This window comes from Hyperolius riggenbachi, chromosome 1 (genome assembly GCF_040937935.1).
Source record: "Hyperolius riggenbachi isolate aHypRig1 chromosome 1, aHypRig1.pri, whole genome shotgun sequence".
NCBI lineage: Eukaryota > Metazoa > Chordata > Amphibia > Anura > Hyperoliidae > Hyperolius > Hyperolius riggenbachi.
The window spans coordinates 578134312-578151265 of NC_090646.1; the positions used below are offsets into that span (position 1 = coordinate 578134312).

General features: G+C 44.0%; 1 protein-coding gene across 2 annotated transcripts in view; it reads left to right on the forward strand.

The window, feature by feature from the left end:
* ACOT12 (acyl-CoA thioesterase 12) overlaps positions 1–15438 on the forward strand; it is a 119566-nt gene extending 104128 nt beyond the window's left edge. For both annotated transcript variants that reach the window (XM_068247953.1, XM_068247951.1), the window contains one exon: positions 12962–15438. In XM_068247953.1, coding sequence (XP_068104054.1) covers positions 12962–13105 — 144 coding nt within the window. In that variant the 3' untranslated portion in view covers positions 13106–15438. The remainder of the gene's footprint in view (positions 1–12961) is intronic.
* Positions 15439–16954: the final 1516 nt, after the last annotated feature.

Genomic DNA, 16954 nt, shown 5'->3' on the forward strand with positions numbered 1-16954 from the left:
TTTACACATACCCATGCTGGGTGGGAGAAATATCTCTGTAAATGACAATTTGTTAATTTTTTTTACACACAATTGTCCATTTACAGAGATCTTTCTCCCACTCAGCATGGGTATGTGTAAAAATACACCACTAAACACATTATACTACTTCTCCTGAGTACGGCGATACCACATGTGTGGCACTTTTTTGCACCCTAACTGCGCTAAAGGGCCCAAAGTCCAATGAGTACCTTTAGAATTTCACAGGTCATTTTGAGAAATTTCGTTTCAAGACTACTCCTCACGGTTTAGGGCCCCTAAAATGCCAGAGCAGTATAGGAACCCCACAAATGACCCCATTTTAGAAAGAAGACACCCCAAGGTATTCCGTTAGGAGTATGGTGAGTTCATAGAAGATTTTATTTTTTGTCAAAAGTTAGCGGAAAATGACACTTTGTGAAAAAACACAATTAAAATCAATTTCCGCTAACTTTTGACAAAAAATAAAATCTTCTATGAACTCACCATACTCCTAACGGAATACCTTGGGGTGTCTTCTTTCTAAAATGGGGTCATTTGTGGGGTTCCTATACTGCTCTGGCATTTTAGGGGCCCTAAACCGTGAGGAGTAGTCTTGAAACGAAATTTCTCAAAATGACCTGTGAAATTCTAAAGGTACTCATTGGACTTTGGGCCCTTTAGCGCAGTTAGGGTGCAAAAAAGTGCCACACATGTGGTATCGCCATACTCGGGAGAAGTAGTAAAATGTGTTTTGGGGTGTATTTTTACACATACCCATGCTGGGTGGGAGAAATACCTCTGTAAATGGACAATTGTGTGTAAAAAAAATCAAAAGATTGTCATTTACAGAGGTATTTCTCCCACCCAGCATGGGTATGTGTAAAAATACACCCCAAAACACATTATACTACTTCTCCCGAGTACGGGGATACCACATGTGTGGCACTTTTTTGCACCCTAACTGCACTAAGGGGCCCAAAGTCCAATGAGTACCTTTAGGATTTCACAGGTCATTTTTGTTTCAAGACTACTCCTCACGGTTTAGGGCCCCTAAAATGCCAGGGCAGTATAGGAACCCCACTAATGACCCCATTTTAGAAAGAAGACACCCCAAGGTATTCCGTTAGGAGTATGGTGAGTTCATAGAAGTTTTTATTTTTTTGTCACAAGTTAGCGGAAATTGATTTTAATAGTTTTTTTTCACAAAGTGTCATTTTCCGCTAACTTGTGACAAAAAAGAAAATCTTCTATGAACTCACCATACTCCGTACGGAATACCTTTGGGTGTCTTCTTTCTAGAATGGGGTCATTTGTGGGGTTCCTATACTGCCCTGGCATTTTAGGGGCCCTAAACCGTGAGGAGTAGTCTTGAAACCAAATGTCGCAAAATGACCTGTGAAATCCTAAAGGTACTCATTGGACTTTGGGCCCCTTAGCGTACTTAGGGTGTAAAAAAGTGCCACACATGTGGTACCGCCGTACTCAGGAGAAGTAGTATAATGCGTTTTGGGGTGTATTTTTACACATACCCATGCTAAGTGGGAGAAATATCTCTGTAAATGACAATTGTTTGTTTTTTTTTTTACACACAATTGTCCATTTACATAGAAATTTCTCCCATCCAGCATGGGTATGTGTAAAAATACACCCCAAAACACATTATACTACTTTTCCTGAGTACGGCGGTACCACATGTGTGATAATTTTTTGCAGCCTAGGTGCGCTAAGGGGCCCAACGTCCTATTCACAGGTCATTTTGAAGCATTTGTTTTCTAGACTACTCCTCGCGGTTTAGGGCCCCTAAAATGCCAGGGCAGTATAGGAACCCCACAAGTGACCCCATTTTAGAAAGAAGACACCCCAAGGTATTCCGTTAGGTGTATGGCGAGTTCATAGAAGATTTTATTTTTTGTCACAAGTTAGTGAAAAATGACACTTTGTGAAAAAAAACCAATAAAAATTAATTTCCGCTAACTTTTGACAAAAAATAAAATCTTCTATGAACTCGTCATACACCTAACAGAATACCTTGGGGTGTCTTTTTTTCTAAAATGGGGTCACTTGTGGGGTTCCTATACCGCCCTGGCATTTTACGGGCCCAAAACCGTGAGTAGTCTGGAAACCAAATGTCTCAAAATGACTGTTCAGGGGTATAAGCATCTGCAAATTTTGATGACAGGTGGTCTATGAGGGGGCGAATTTTGTGGAACCGGTCATAAGCGGGGTGGCCTTTTAGATGACAGGTTGTATTGGGCCTGATCTGATGGCTAGGAGTGCTAGGGGGGTGACAGGAGGTGATTGATGGGTGTCTCAGGGGGTGGTTAGAGGGGAAAATAGATGCAATCAATGCACTGGGGAGGTGATCGGAAGGGGGTCTGAGGGGGATCTGAGGGATTGGCCGAGTGATCAGGAGCCCACACGGGGCAAATTGGGGCCTGATCTGATGGGTAGGTGTGCTAGGGGGTGACAGGAGGTGATTGATGGGTGTCTCAAGGTGTGATCAGAGGGGGGAATAGATGCAAGCAATGCACTGGCGAGGTGATCAGGGCTGGGGTCTGAGGGCATTCTGAGGGTGTGGGCGGGTGATTGAGTGCCCTAGGGGCAGATAGGGGTCTAATCTGATAGGTAGCAGTGACAGGGGGTGATTGATGGGTAATTAGTGGGTGTTTAGGGTAGAGAATAGATGGAAACACTGCGCTTGGGTGGTGATCTGATGTCGGATCTGCGGGCGATCTATTGGTGTGGGTGGGTGATCAGTTTGCCCGCAAGGGGCAGGTTAGGGGCTGATTGATGGGTGGCAGTGACAGCGGGTGATTGATGGGCGGCAGTGACAGGGGGTGATTGATGGGTGGCAGTGACAGGGGGTGATTGATGGATGATTGATAGGTGATTGACAGGTAATCAGTGGGTTATTACAGGGGAGAACAGATGTAAATATTGCACTGGCGAATTGATAAGGGGGGGTCTGAGAGCAATCTGAGCGTGTAGGCGGGCGATTGGGTGCCCGCAAGGGGCAGATTAGGGTCTGATCTGATGGGTAACAGTGACAGGTGGTGATAGGGGGTGATTGATGGGTGATAGATGGGTAATTAGTGGGTGTTTAGAGGAATAGATGTAAACGCTGCGCTTGGGTGGTGATCTGATGTCGGATCTGCGGGCGATCTATTGGTGTGGGTGGGTGATCAGATTGCCCGCAAGGGGCAGGTTAGGGGCTGATTGTTGGGTGGCAGTGACGGGGTGATTGATGGGTGATAGGTGATTGGCAGGTGATTGACAGGTGATCAGTGGGTTATTACAGGGAAGGACAGATGTAATTAATGCACTGGCGAATTGATAAGGGGGGGGGGGGGTCTGAGGGCAATCTGAGCGTGTGGGCGGGTGATTGGGTGCCCGCAAGGGGCAGATTAGGGTCTGATCTGATAGGTAACAGTGACAGGTGGTGATAGGGGGTGATTGATGGGTAATTAGTGGGTGTTTAGAGAAGATAACAGATGTAAACAATACATTTGGGAGGTAATCTGACGGCGGGTTTGCGGGCGATCTAATGGTGTGGGTGGGTGATCAGATTGCCCGCAAGGGGCAGGTTAGGGGCTGATTGATGGGTGGCAGTGACAGGGGGTGATTGATGGGTGATAGGTGATTGGCAGGTGATTGACAGGTGATCAGTGGGTTATTACAGGGAAGAACAGATGTAATTAATGCACTGGTGAATTGATAAGGGGGGGTCAGAGGGCAATCTGAGCGTGTGGGCGGGTGATTGGGTGCCCGCAAGGGGAAGATTAGGGTCTGATCTGATAGGTAAAAGTGACAGGTGGTGATAGGGGGTGATTGATGGGTGATTGATGGGTAATTAGTGGGTGTTTAGAGGAGAGAATAGATGTAAACAATGGATTTGGGAGGTGATCTGATGTCGGATCTGCGGGCGATCTATTGGTGTGGGGGGGTGATCAGATTGCCCGCACGGGGCAGGTTAGGGGCTGGCTGATGGGTGGCAGTGACAGGGGGTGATTGACGGGTGATTGATGGGTGATTGACAGGTGATCAGGGGGATAGATGCATACAGTAAACAGGGGGAGTGGTCTGGGGGGGGGGGGTCTGGGGAGAATCTGAGGGGTGGGGGGTGATCAGGAGGGGGCAGGGAGCAGGGTGGGGGATAAAAAAAAAAATAGCGTTGACAGATAGTGACAGGGAGTGATTGATGGGTGATTAGGGGGGTGATTGGGTGCAAACAGGGGTCTGGGGGGTGGGCAGGGGGGGGTCTGATGGGTGCTGTGGGCGATCTGGGGCAGGGGGGGGGAGAAATCAGTGTGCTTTGGTGCAGACTAGGGTGGCTGCAGCCTGCCCTGGTGGTCCCTCGGACACTGGGACCACCAGGGCAGGAGGCAGCCTGTATAATACACTTTGTAAACATTACAAAGTGTATTATACACTTTGTATGCGGCGATCGCGGGGTTAACATCCCGCCGGCGCTTCCGTACAGCCGGCGGGATGTTGCGGCGGGTGAGCGGCGCCAGGCGGAGGATCGCGTCACTGATGACGCGATCGCTCCGCCCATGCCCCTACAAGGACCGCCGCCAATTGTCAATACGGCGGTCCTTGCGGGGTGCACTTCCCGGCCGCCAATTGTCAATACGGCGGTCCTTGCGGGGTGCACTTCCCGGCCGCCAATTGTCAATACGGCGGTCCTTGCGGGGTGCACTTCCCGGCCGCCAATTGTCAATACGGCGGTCGGGAAGTGGTTAACAATGTAAGGTGTGCCATCAGTTTTATTCTGTCAGTCGCGCTGTTCATGCACTTCCTCATCAGATCCCATCTTGGCCACTTTCATATGGCCTAACCACATCATCGCACCACTTTAGTTCCTACCTAATTTAGCTTGTCTCACCAACTGAACATTGACCGGTTCCAGACTAGCTTTCCTCTTTTTCATATAGGGGGGAGAGGATGGCTAATTTGGGATGATGAGGCGGTCTTCATCTTTTGCAATGATGATTGGAAACACTGTTGGCTGACAGAAACTAAAAGAAAAGTGTGCTGGACAATTTTCCACAGAAACCCCCTCGATACATAAAGCATGACCGCATTCAGTAATGTAGAAAACAGCTGACTTTACTGAGCTTGTTGATTCATAAAGGCTGTTACTGCATGGAAAGCTGAAATTATGCAGTACTACAGGGAGTGCAGAATTATTAGGCAAGTTGTATTTTTGAGGAATAATTTTATTATTGTAACAACCATGTTCTCAATGAACCCAAAAAACTCATTAATATCAAAGCTGAATATTTTTGAAAGTTTTTAGTTTGTTTTTAGTTTTAGCTATTTTAGGGGGATATCTGTGTGTGCAGGTGACTATTACTGTGCATAATTATTAGGCAACTTAACAAAAAACAAATATATACCCATTTCAATTATTTTTACTAGTGAAACCAATATAACATCTCAATATTCACAAATATACATTTCTGACATTCAAAAACAAAACAAAAACAAATCAGTGACCAATATAGCCACCTTTCTTTGCAAGGACACTCAAAAGCCTGCCATCCATGGATTCTGTAAGTGTTTTGATCTGTTCACCATCAACATTGCGTGCAGCAGCAACCACAGCCTCCCAGACACTGTTCAGAGAGGTGTACGGTTTTCCCTCCTTGTAAATCTCACGTTTTATGATGGACCACAGGTTCTCAATGGGGTTCAGATCAGGTGAACAAGGAGGCCATGTCATTAGTTTTTCTTCTTTTATACCCTTTCTTGCCAGCCACGCTGTGGAGTACTTGGACACGTGTGATGGAGCATTGTCCTGCATGAAAATCATGTTTAACTTGAAGGATGCAGACTTCTTCCTGTACCACTGCTTGAAGAAGGTGTCTTCCAGAAATTGGCAGTAGGACTGGGAGTTGAGCTTGACTCCATCCTCAACCCGAAAAGGCCCCACAAGCTCATCTTTGATGATACCAGCCCAAACCAGTACTCCACCTCCACCTTGCTGGCGTCTGAGTTGGACTGGAGCTCTCTGCCCTTTACCAATCCAGCCACGGGCCCATCCATCTGGCCCATCAAGACTCACTCTCATTTCATCAGTCCATAAAACCTTAGATATTGAGATATTTCTTGGCCCAGTCTTGACATTTCAGCTTGTGTGTTTTGTTCAGTGGTGGTCGTCTTTCAGCCTTTCTTACCTTGGCCATGTCTCTGAGTATTGCACACCTTGTGCTTTTGGGCACTCCAGTGATGATGCAGCTCTGAAATATGGCCAAACTGGTGGCAAGTGGTATCTTGGCAGCTGCACGCTTGACTTTTCTCAGTTCATGGGCAGTTATTTTGCGCCTTGGTTTTTCCACACGCTTCTTGCGACCCTGTTGACTATTTTGAATGAAACGCTTGATTGTTCGATGATCACGCTTCAGAAGCTTTGCAATTTTAAGAGTGCTGCATCCCTCTGCAAGATATCTCACTATTTTTGACTTTTCTGAGCCTGTCAAGTCCTTCTTTTGACCCATTTTGCCAAAGGAAAGGAAGTTGCCTAATAATTATGCACACCTGATATAGGGTGTTGATGTCATTAGACCACACCCCTTCTCATTACAGAGATGCACATCACCTAATATGCTTAATTGGTAGTAGGCTTTTGAGCCTATACAGCTTGGAGTAAGACAACATGCATAAAAAGGATGTGGTCAAAATACTAATTTGCCTAATAATTCTGCACTCCCTGTATAGTGAGGTAAATTAATGATGTAGTGTGCGTAAATACCTCAACAAATGTCAGTAAATGTCAATTCCTAAAGCTTATAACATGCGGTAAAGCCACAAAACAATACTGTCTACTTTGAAGTGGTGAAAAGAGTGCGGCGTCTGTGCGAGGAGACTGTGCTGGGAGCCGTGACTCACAAGCAGAAGCAGAGAGAGCTGTGACTGATAGGAGCAGGGAGCCAATAGAAACATCCCCTGTCTCCTGCAAATCTGGATGATGGAATTTGATAGGACCCGCAACCTTATCAGGCGGGGACAAGCTTTTAAACCCCCAAGGCAGCAGCAGAGCAATCGGAACAAAACTGGCTTCCCATGAATACCTTTGGTGTTTTAACCTCTTGGGTTTCTGTTTGAAGATGCGTAGGAGCTAGTGGGGAAAATAACCTAAGCATGGCATGTGTAAAGTTTCTTGAAGTTTCTTCTAAGCTGTGGCAATTAAATAGAATGTTAAGAAAGACTAATAGACAGATTCAGAGCAAGCAGAGGCACTATATAAATAACATGTACATCTAAAGGGATGTCTCTTAACCTCCCTAGCCAGGGTCGGACTGGGACTCTGGGGGCCCACCAAAGAAATTTCAACCTGGGGCCCACACTTCCCATGATTGCTGTGAAAAAAGGGCGTGACCATGTACAAGAAGGTGGACGTGGTCATGATGTATTATGGACAGGGCCAAATGTACATGATCTTAGCAGCATTGTAATTCAGAGACACTGCTGCCCAGCAAAACTTTGCATAGAGTCCCCTCCTTCAATATAAAGTAATGTCCTACTTTGCAGAGGTTGCGACCGCATCGGGGCCTTTGGGCCAAAGGGGCCCCGAAGGGCCCTCCCTCAACTACAGTATTACCTCTCTTTTGGTCCTTTGCTAATAATAATCACTTCTATAGATACTTTGAACAGTGGTAATCATTACCAAGCTATTTCCCATTCCCTTCTTGCACCTCTGACACTGTAGCTGCCATTGGCAGGTTTTGGTGCGTCAAATCAATTGTTATGTATAGAGTGCTTGGGGGGCCCCATTGTAAAATTTGCATTGAGGCCTACAGCTCCTTAGCTACGCCACTGCTCTCAGCATGAGTGATTACAGCACTGAGAAGAGAATTTTCGTGCTGCAGACAGCAATTGGAGCTCTGTCAGACAAGGGGAGGGGGGGCCCACCAGAGACCTGGAGGGGGGGCCCACCGAGGGAAAAACTGTACTACTGTGGCCCAGTCTGACCCTGTCCCTAGCGTTCTGGACGAGCTGAGCTCTTCCAGTAACGCCGATGTGCACTGCTCCGGCCCTGGTGGGCCGATTTGCACTTTTTTTTTTTTTTTTTTTTTTTTCTTCAAACCTGCAGCTAGCACTTTGCTAGCTGCGTGTTTGTTTCGATCGCCGCCGATCCGCCGCTACCCGCCGCGAAAGAGGGCCCCCGCAGACCCCTTGCGCAGCCTGACCAATCACCACCAGGCTGCGCTATGGGGGTGGATCGGGACTCCCTGTGACGTCACAATGTCGATGACATCACTCCGTTCGTCGCCATGGCGACAGGGGAAGCCCTGAAGGAAATCCCATTCAGAACGGGATTTCCTGATGGGCATCAGAGGCGGGACAAGGTCCTCCAGCACCCAAGGCTGAGACACCAAAGTGCGCCTCTCCATCCCTGCCACCCCAGCCGTCACACACTGATTGCTATTAGACTAAGAGGTGCCACAGGGCCCACAACCTCCCCAACACCTTAATATCTAGTTATCTGGCTTGCAGTCACTGCTATGTATCCCCTTTTCTTATTTCTTTCTGCTTCAAACGCAATTAGGAATGACAGCTGAATGAATTGTGCGCCCCCTCCTACACTGCGCCCTGAGGCTGGAGCCTCTCCAGCCTATGCCTCGGCCCGGCCCTGATGGGCATGATCGCCGGCGGCGATCAGGAGGGGGGGAGCAGGGAGGGGGAATCATGTAGCTAGCGATAGGCTAGCTACATGGTTAAAGAAAAAAAAAATTGGGCAAAAAAACCCGGCCACGGGAATCGGAACGCCCAGCAGGTTAATATTGCAATGCCCTCACTGCATGGAACAGCTTGTAAGGACAGACACTCCACTCTCTTCTGCTGTTACGTACAGGTTTTTGTCAATGAGCTTTGGTAGTTTACCAAACTTCTACCACACCTGTGAACATTTTTATGAATTGGCACATGAAAGTCTAAAATAGCGAATGCAGTATTTTTCATTGAATATAAAATATGTGCAAGTGGAGAAATGTGTAACCTATGTACAGTGGCTGAACAAAAGTATTTTAAGTGAGGGAGTTGCGTCAGAAGAGGTACTTTAATGACGCAGATTTCAAGCATACCATCATACTGTTAGAGGCAACTATACCAGCTGTTTCTGTTGCCGGTATCTTTCACCCCTGTTTGTCTGAGGTAGTATTCTCCCACCTCATAACTGCACTCTCATGCAGTTCTTCAGCTCATGTGAGCTCTGCCCACCGACGCCCCCTTCAGTGCTACTGGAACAGCCATGGACACCTAATATCTGTTGGTGTGAAAACCAGCTTTTGGCAGGACATAGCTATAGCGCTTGTGCATGCTCAATGCTGTTACTGGGGTTGTGCACAAAGCCAAAAGCTTGTATCCATAGCAACAGACATTAGGTGTTTGTGGCTGTGCCAGCAGCGCTGATGGGGGCCTCAGTGGGCAGCATTACACTCAGAGCTCAAATGAGCTGAAATACTGCATGAGAGTACAGTTACAAGGTAGGAGAATCTTACCTCAGACAAACAGGGGTGAAAGATATGGGCAACAAACAGCTGGTACGCTTGCCTACTACAGGATAATGGTATGCTCAAAATCGGCGTCGGTAAAGTATTTCTTCTGACGCAACTCCCTCACTTGAAATAAGTAATGTCATTGTGGTGATTACTTTTGTTCAGCCACTGTACATATTTTATTGCGAAATAAGGGCTTTCCAGATCATTTAATATAGTGCCCCTTTAAAGGACACCTGATCTGGAAACCACTTATTTCACAATAAAATATGTGCAAGTGAAGTAATTTGTAACATGTACAGTGGCTAAACAAAAGGAATCACCACAATGACATTACTTATTTCAAGTGAGGGAGTTGCGTCAGAAGAAATCATTTACTGATCCGAATTTTGAGCATACCATCACCCTGTAGTAGGCAAGTGTACCAGCTGTTTCTGTTGCCGATATTTTTCACCCCTGTTTGTCTGAGGTAAGATTCTCCTACCTTGTAACTGTACTCTCATGCAGTTTTTCAGCTCAGTTGAGCTCTGGGGGTAATGCTGCCCACTATCGGCAACAGAAATAGCTGGTACACTTGCCTACTACAGGATGATGGTATGCTCAAAATCTGCGTCAGTAAAGTATTCTGACGCAACTCCCTCACTTGAAATAAGTAATGTCATTGTGGTGATTACTTTTGTTCAGCCACTGTACATGTTACACATTACTCCACTTGCACATATATTAATGCGAAATAAGTGGTTTCCAGATCATTTAATATAGTGCCCCTTTAAAGGACACCTGAAGTGAGAGGCATATGGAGGCTGCCGTATTTATTTACTTTTAAAGCATTACCAGTTGCCTGGCTGCCCTGCTGATCCTCTGATTTTCGTCAAATCTGACAAGATTAGCTGCATGCCTGTTTCTGGTGTGATTCAGACACTATTGCAGCCAAATAGACCATCACGGCTGCCAGGAAACTGCTATAGCTCAAAAGGAAATAAATATGGCCCATATTTTCTCCATATACTTCTCACTTCAGTTGTCCTTTAATTTTTTTTTTTTTAAAGATTGCCATAGTCTTCTCCATACATTTTTTCATTACCGATTTTAGACCAACATATTTGAAATACTATGAATGGATTGTGTAGGTATGCTCCAATACTAAACTGAAAAAGAAGGGACACAGAGAGCCCGATATAGTGTAGTAAGTTAGGTGATGGGTAAATGGAAAAGTATATGATAGATATACTCACAAGTCAGGGTTACCAATTGGGCAACCACTGTGTAGGCAGGTGAGGAGATTAGGCCTGTCCTCACTCAGGATTAAGATGTCGCTCTCTGTAGATAAGGAAAAATGGGGATCAACCCCTCCACCAGGGGTGGCTGCTGATATTGTAAGGAGAACAGAGGCGCCAACAGAATAAAATATATCTAAAAACTTTTTAAAATTCCTCGGGAGGCGGTGGTGGACTTATCTCCCCGAAGCAGACATGATACTGTCGGTTTTAGTAGAAACAAATTTCTTTATATACTCAAACATACAGTGCAACACGCCTTGTGGGTATATTCCTGCCTCCTCAGGCAACAACGAACAGGAGTACATACAGTGCAGTCTTAAGGTCACGATAAGCGCCTCTGAGGTAGGTGGACAGTATCATGTCTGCTTCGGGGAGATGAGTCCACCACCGCCTCCTGAGGAATTTTAAAGGTTTTTTTTTTTTTTTTAGATGTACTGTATTTTATTCTGTTGGTGCCTTTGTTCTCCTTCCAATACTAAATTGGTGCATGCACACATCCAATCTTGCCTGGCAGATTTTACCACTTCTATGTAGTATTTAAAATCTATTCTACGTGGAGGTGGCAAAATTGGCTGCGTGAACGCTCTCCAACTCCTATCAACTAGGTCATCTGCATTCCTTCTATATTATTGACTAAACTCTTGCCAGACAAAATCAAAAGCCAACAGCCTTTCAGGGCTCGCTCACACTAGTGGCGTTTTTGGCCTTTTTTTTTTCAAGCACAGGCAATTTTTTTTTATTTTTTTTTTAAATAATGCAAAAAAATCTCTGAGAAGATTCATATCAGCGCGGTACGTGCACTGTGTGTGCAGCAAAGCGGTGCCAGTACCATTTTTGGGGCGATTTTGCCTCAATGGAAGGTATAGGAAAATCTCTCAAAATATTTGTGCAGTGATTGCGATTGACCCAGAAAATAATAAATACAATGTATTCTTAAAAACACAGAGTTCACTTCCTGACTTGCGTCTGGGACTGAATTACAAAACTGCTCTGGAAAAGCGCTTAGAAAAGCGCTTTTACCAGAAATGCAGCATGCAGTGGAGCGCCGGGAGGTGAAAAAAAGCACACAAACCAAAACGTTTGGGTTTTTCGTTTTTAGATTTAAATGAGGCCTCATAGAGCTCTCCAAGCCAAAATAATTTATTAACCTATTAGGCACGTGATGCCTTATAAATACTGGAGTTGGTTACATAGGGTCTGATGCTTGAACCTACAGTATTATTGCCAGTAAGCATGTCAGCAGAGTACCATGCATTGTGCAACTAGTACAACCTGTGGTACATGGGTAACATGAGCATTGCTATGATAATGCATGCTAAGCAAGACATCCAAGGTGAAAATAAACTGAGCTAAACAATTGCATCTATCCTTCTTATAAACATGATTTTTTTTTGTCATCCCACTGTTTTTTTTTATATTTAAATATACTTTTTAATTTTTTATTTTTTTTTTACGGTTTCCTGACTTCTTCTCAATACCCCGTTCATTGAAGTATGTCAGAGCTAAAATCTTTTAATTATTGACCCTTTTTTATCTTGTGCTGCTCTCAGAAGCCATTTACTGACAGGAAAGTGTTTTATGGCTTCAATTCTTTATCACTGAGGGTTACGCTATAGTCCGACCCAGACAGAAATGGTCACTTGCATTCCTCTTTCAGGTTGAGAAAGGAAAATAAGGAACACTGCATAGTTATTTGTGTACTTGGGACTGTACATACACATGTCACCTCAGATGTCCTTTAACATGTTACCATGGCTACGTGCGCTGCCTTCACACGGCAATATTACCTTAGGTTCATGTGTCAAGCATATAGTGGTCCAATCCTGCAAATGCCTCTATTTGCTCTGTATGCTGTTAATACAGTCCATTTAAAAAGCCTTTTGTGTGCCGTCTCCATTTTGTTTCTTAAATAGTATAACGGTCTGAGCTGAGTAGATCTTGGTCTAGCACTGTGAATAGCATAATGTCATTGGTTACCAGATAGCAGAGTGCATTGATTAGCCTAACATGCCATGTAGAGAAGGAATTGGAGCTATAAACAGTATCTTTGTGGTCACACTTGTGCTACCAAACATTAGTGTAGTATACACATTACAGATAAAAACTGATATATGCCATATACTGTTTGCCTTTGGAAGAGCTGACTCTACTAATTTTTCTTTCTGTGTTTTTAAATTGCAGGTATCTTACCTGAACCAGCTGACCTCTGGTATAATGCCATACATTGAGGAGAACCTCACCGGCTGGTCTAATTCTATAGAAGAGACTGCATCCTCCTGCATTAAATTCCTAGAAACTGCCAAGATTTACACCACGTTGCTGTAGAGAAGCAGACCTCCTTATTGATTACTGAATGACTTTCTTGCTGAATCTGTTTCTATGAAACCAAACCTGTTGTCCCAGCATTCTCATTCATGTCCACACGGTCTTCACAGGCCACAATTTCAGCAATTCTGAGTAGCAAATAATCCTGGACCCAATGCAGGTCATTTCCGTAAATACCTAGTGAGGTCTAACCATAGCAACTCCCCAGGTGGACAAATGTCCACCTGGGATAAACTAATATAGGACCTCTTTAGGCCCCATTCACACTTACAAAATGCTAGTGCTTTTGCTAGTTTTTTGCTCTGGCGTTTTTTGGCGATTAACGCCATTCCCACTTCGGCCGATTTCCCGGCGATCGCGATTAGCGATTCTATAGCACTAAACGCGATCGCCAGGAAATTGCCTGAAAATGGTTCAGGATACAAATTTTTTTGAGCGATTTGCGTTAATCGTTGCCCAAGTGAGAACAGGCCCATAGGTTATTATTGCACTAGTGCTTTAAAAAGCGCTATCGCTTGAGCGTTTTGCCGGCAAAATGCTCTAGTGTGAATGGGACCTTACATGTGATGGGATGTTTGAACTGCTCATATGAAATCCCACTATCCTTCATTGCAATTCTCCTGCAGCGTTAAGAATCTATTTGTCTAAATTTTTAAAGGGACACTGTAGTAAAAGATCTGAAGGCTGCCTTTTTTCCCCTTTTAAACTATACTAATGTCCTGGCTGTCCTGCTGGTCGTGTCTCTAATACTTTCAGCCACAGACCCAGAATGAGTATGAACATTGGGTGCTGTATTAATGTCTGATTTGCACACCTGAAACAAGCATGCGGGCAAACACTAGGGATGTTGAATGAGATTCAAATAATTTTGAGTTGATGCAGGGCCAGGGTTATGCAAATGTTGTATGCAAATTTATGCAGCTTGAAAATGGACCAACTGAAATTTACTTCAGCAGGATTTGAATGGTTTATGTTCAGGCTGCATAAAGTTGCATCAACTTTAAATTATTTGCATATCATTGACCATCCCTATCAAACACTACTGCAGCCAAAAGGATCAGCAAGACTTTAGTGTCCCTTTTTAATGGTGTAAACTTCACACAATTCTTCTCCTTCTGACCAGTTTTCATAAAATGGAACGGAAAAAAGGTAAACTCTTAGCCTCAGACCAATTGCTTTCCATTCAGTGGCCATTCAGTGGAACTGGATGACAGATTAATTCTAATTGGCTGCATTTCCTGACAGCACTTTGCACCTTTACAATGTGTGCATCTGTCTACTCTGTGTAACGGAGTACGTTTTATGCACCAGCATACACCATCATGTTTTCTTCTGCTATGTTCTTGTACCGTTTGGTGCCTCATCCTACACCTCCATCTCTTGCTGTTCTGTCAGCCACAACTTAACACCTCTACCTGTCATCCTTGCTTCTTAATGCACCTTCTTTATGACAGGATCTGCAGCCTACCAATCAGACCTGTCCTTTAATTTTCAGCTGCACAAGTGGCATCTGAAATCTGATAAGCTGTAAAGCACTTATTTTAAACATTTGGATAATAGAGGCCTGGTGGCACAACCGTTTTACAGAAACGACACCACCTACAAAGAAAAGTACTGTGAAATGTTTTTATAGATGTTATGTAAATATTGTAATTGTGTACTGTAATTAAGTATGAAGATGAAGAAACACTAGTCACTTTAATGTTGTAATCTACATGCACTTTGGGGCTCATTTGATATGATGGCACAATGATTGAATGAAAAGTGCAGTATCCAATGGCATTGATTTCTTTGACTGATCTTTCTCCAGGGAAGATGATTGGTTGCCGTGCGTTGCTGCATTTTTCATGTAGTTGCTGCACTTTACAATGTAGATGCCTGTATAGATTTCACTTTTGATGCAGACAATATTTATTCCGCCATTTAGAATTACCATATTATGAATGAATTTGTAAAGGGGTTTTAAATATGTAATGTGATAATTTAACAGAAGCAGCACATCTTATAGTAAAAGCATTTTCAATATATAACATATACAAGTTAAAACTTAACTTCACCTGAAACTCATGTCAGGGCCTTGGAGCAAGGGAAGGGAAGCAGCATTTGCCACATACTTACTTCTGTCTGGTTAGAACCTCAAAAAAGACAGGTTAACATGTGGGCCTCAGCTTAAATGCTTTTTCCATCTGGGAGTCACAGATCGGAATGAGGATCCATCTAGGCTCAAAAATCTAGTCCAATCTATTCAACATCAATCTGGGCTCGACCAATAGTATAAGAAAAATTCTTCAAATGTTCATATTTTTATTGTCAGCAGTTATACAGCACATATAGACCAGCACGACGTTTCGGGCAACCTGCCCTTTATCCAGTGTTTTCAGGCAGGTTGCCCAAAATGTCATGCTGGTCTATATGTGCTGTATAACCACTGACAATGAAAAAAATGAACATTTTGAAGACTTTTTCTGATACAATTAGTCGAGGCCAGATTGGTGATTTGAACATCTTTCACTTCCTGTCCCTGTCACACGTGTGTTTTAAGTTAGACACACAGATGGTGTATATAACGACATTTATAAATACTGGACAGATGTTCTAACTCTTCCCCACTCAAAGTCCCTGTCTTCTGACTGCTGTCACTAAAAACAGTGACATAACACTGGGATGAAATATCAAATGGGGACACAGCAATATGAAACTGGCATAAGTTCTGTCCCTTGTACTTTAGTTTGCCGTAACTACTGTAAATCTCTGTATATCTGTGAATATTTTTTTTTCTCCCGTCACTGAAATGTTTTCACTAAAATGATTTGCAATAAAAAAAAAAACTTACCATGCAATGTTACTTTGTCTCACTAGATGGTAGTAAATACCAGGATGGCTTAGATATTATCTGCTTAGCATAGTAGGATTTGATGAATGAATACCTAGTGCAAGTCACATAACTGGATACTTGATTAAATGGAACCAAGCACTACTATTTTTTTCCATGGTTTCTAATAACTATAGGAGCTGCCAGGTTTCCCCTCCCCTTCTAGCTGCCCATTATTTAGCTGTGGCTTCTGTAAACTTTTTGAAGCATAGTGACCAATATCTCCACACCCCCTGCTGATGAAAGCTTTCTGTGCAATAAAAATTACAACAGTCCTCATCTGCCTCAAATTTCTGCGGTCAGATAGGCCTGGGAAGTAGGAGGAAGAAGGATCATAAAGGCCTCTGCTAAACTTTTAAATGTAAAAGTGTGTGGGGTTTTTTTTTGGTTTTATTTTATGAGACCTTGTTGCATGGCATGCATGTTTATTGTGCTATTCAGATGCCCTGGGTGCTAAACATGGTGCTTGGTTCACTTTAGTCTACAAAGACATTTCACTATTAGTTAGAGTGACCAGATTTTTGAAGGCTCAACCTGGGACGGGGGGAATTGGGGGGGGGGGGCAAACAAATGTGGTGTCTGCAGCGCGTGCGGAAAAATGGGCGTGGCCATGACATTCTATGGGCGGAGCTAACGTAATGATGCAACAGCGAGGCATAAGAAAGCAGTGTTTACGCCGTGATGTGGTCAAACGTGGATTCACATCATAGGTGTGCAGAAACTGTGTGATGCTATTTAATAGTATGCCATAACCCCAAAGCAGCAAACACAGCCAACTATGACCATTCAATAATAAATGCAGCAACAGTTACCCCAGACACCACAAAATAAACGCAATGGGCAACATTTCAGCACAAAATAAACGCATTGCGGGCAACATTTCAGCACAAAATAAACGCATTGCTGGCAACATGTCAGCATAAAATAAACGCAATGGGGGCAAACATGTCAGTACAAAATAAACGCAATGGGGGCAA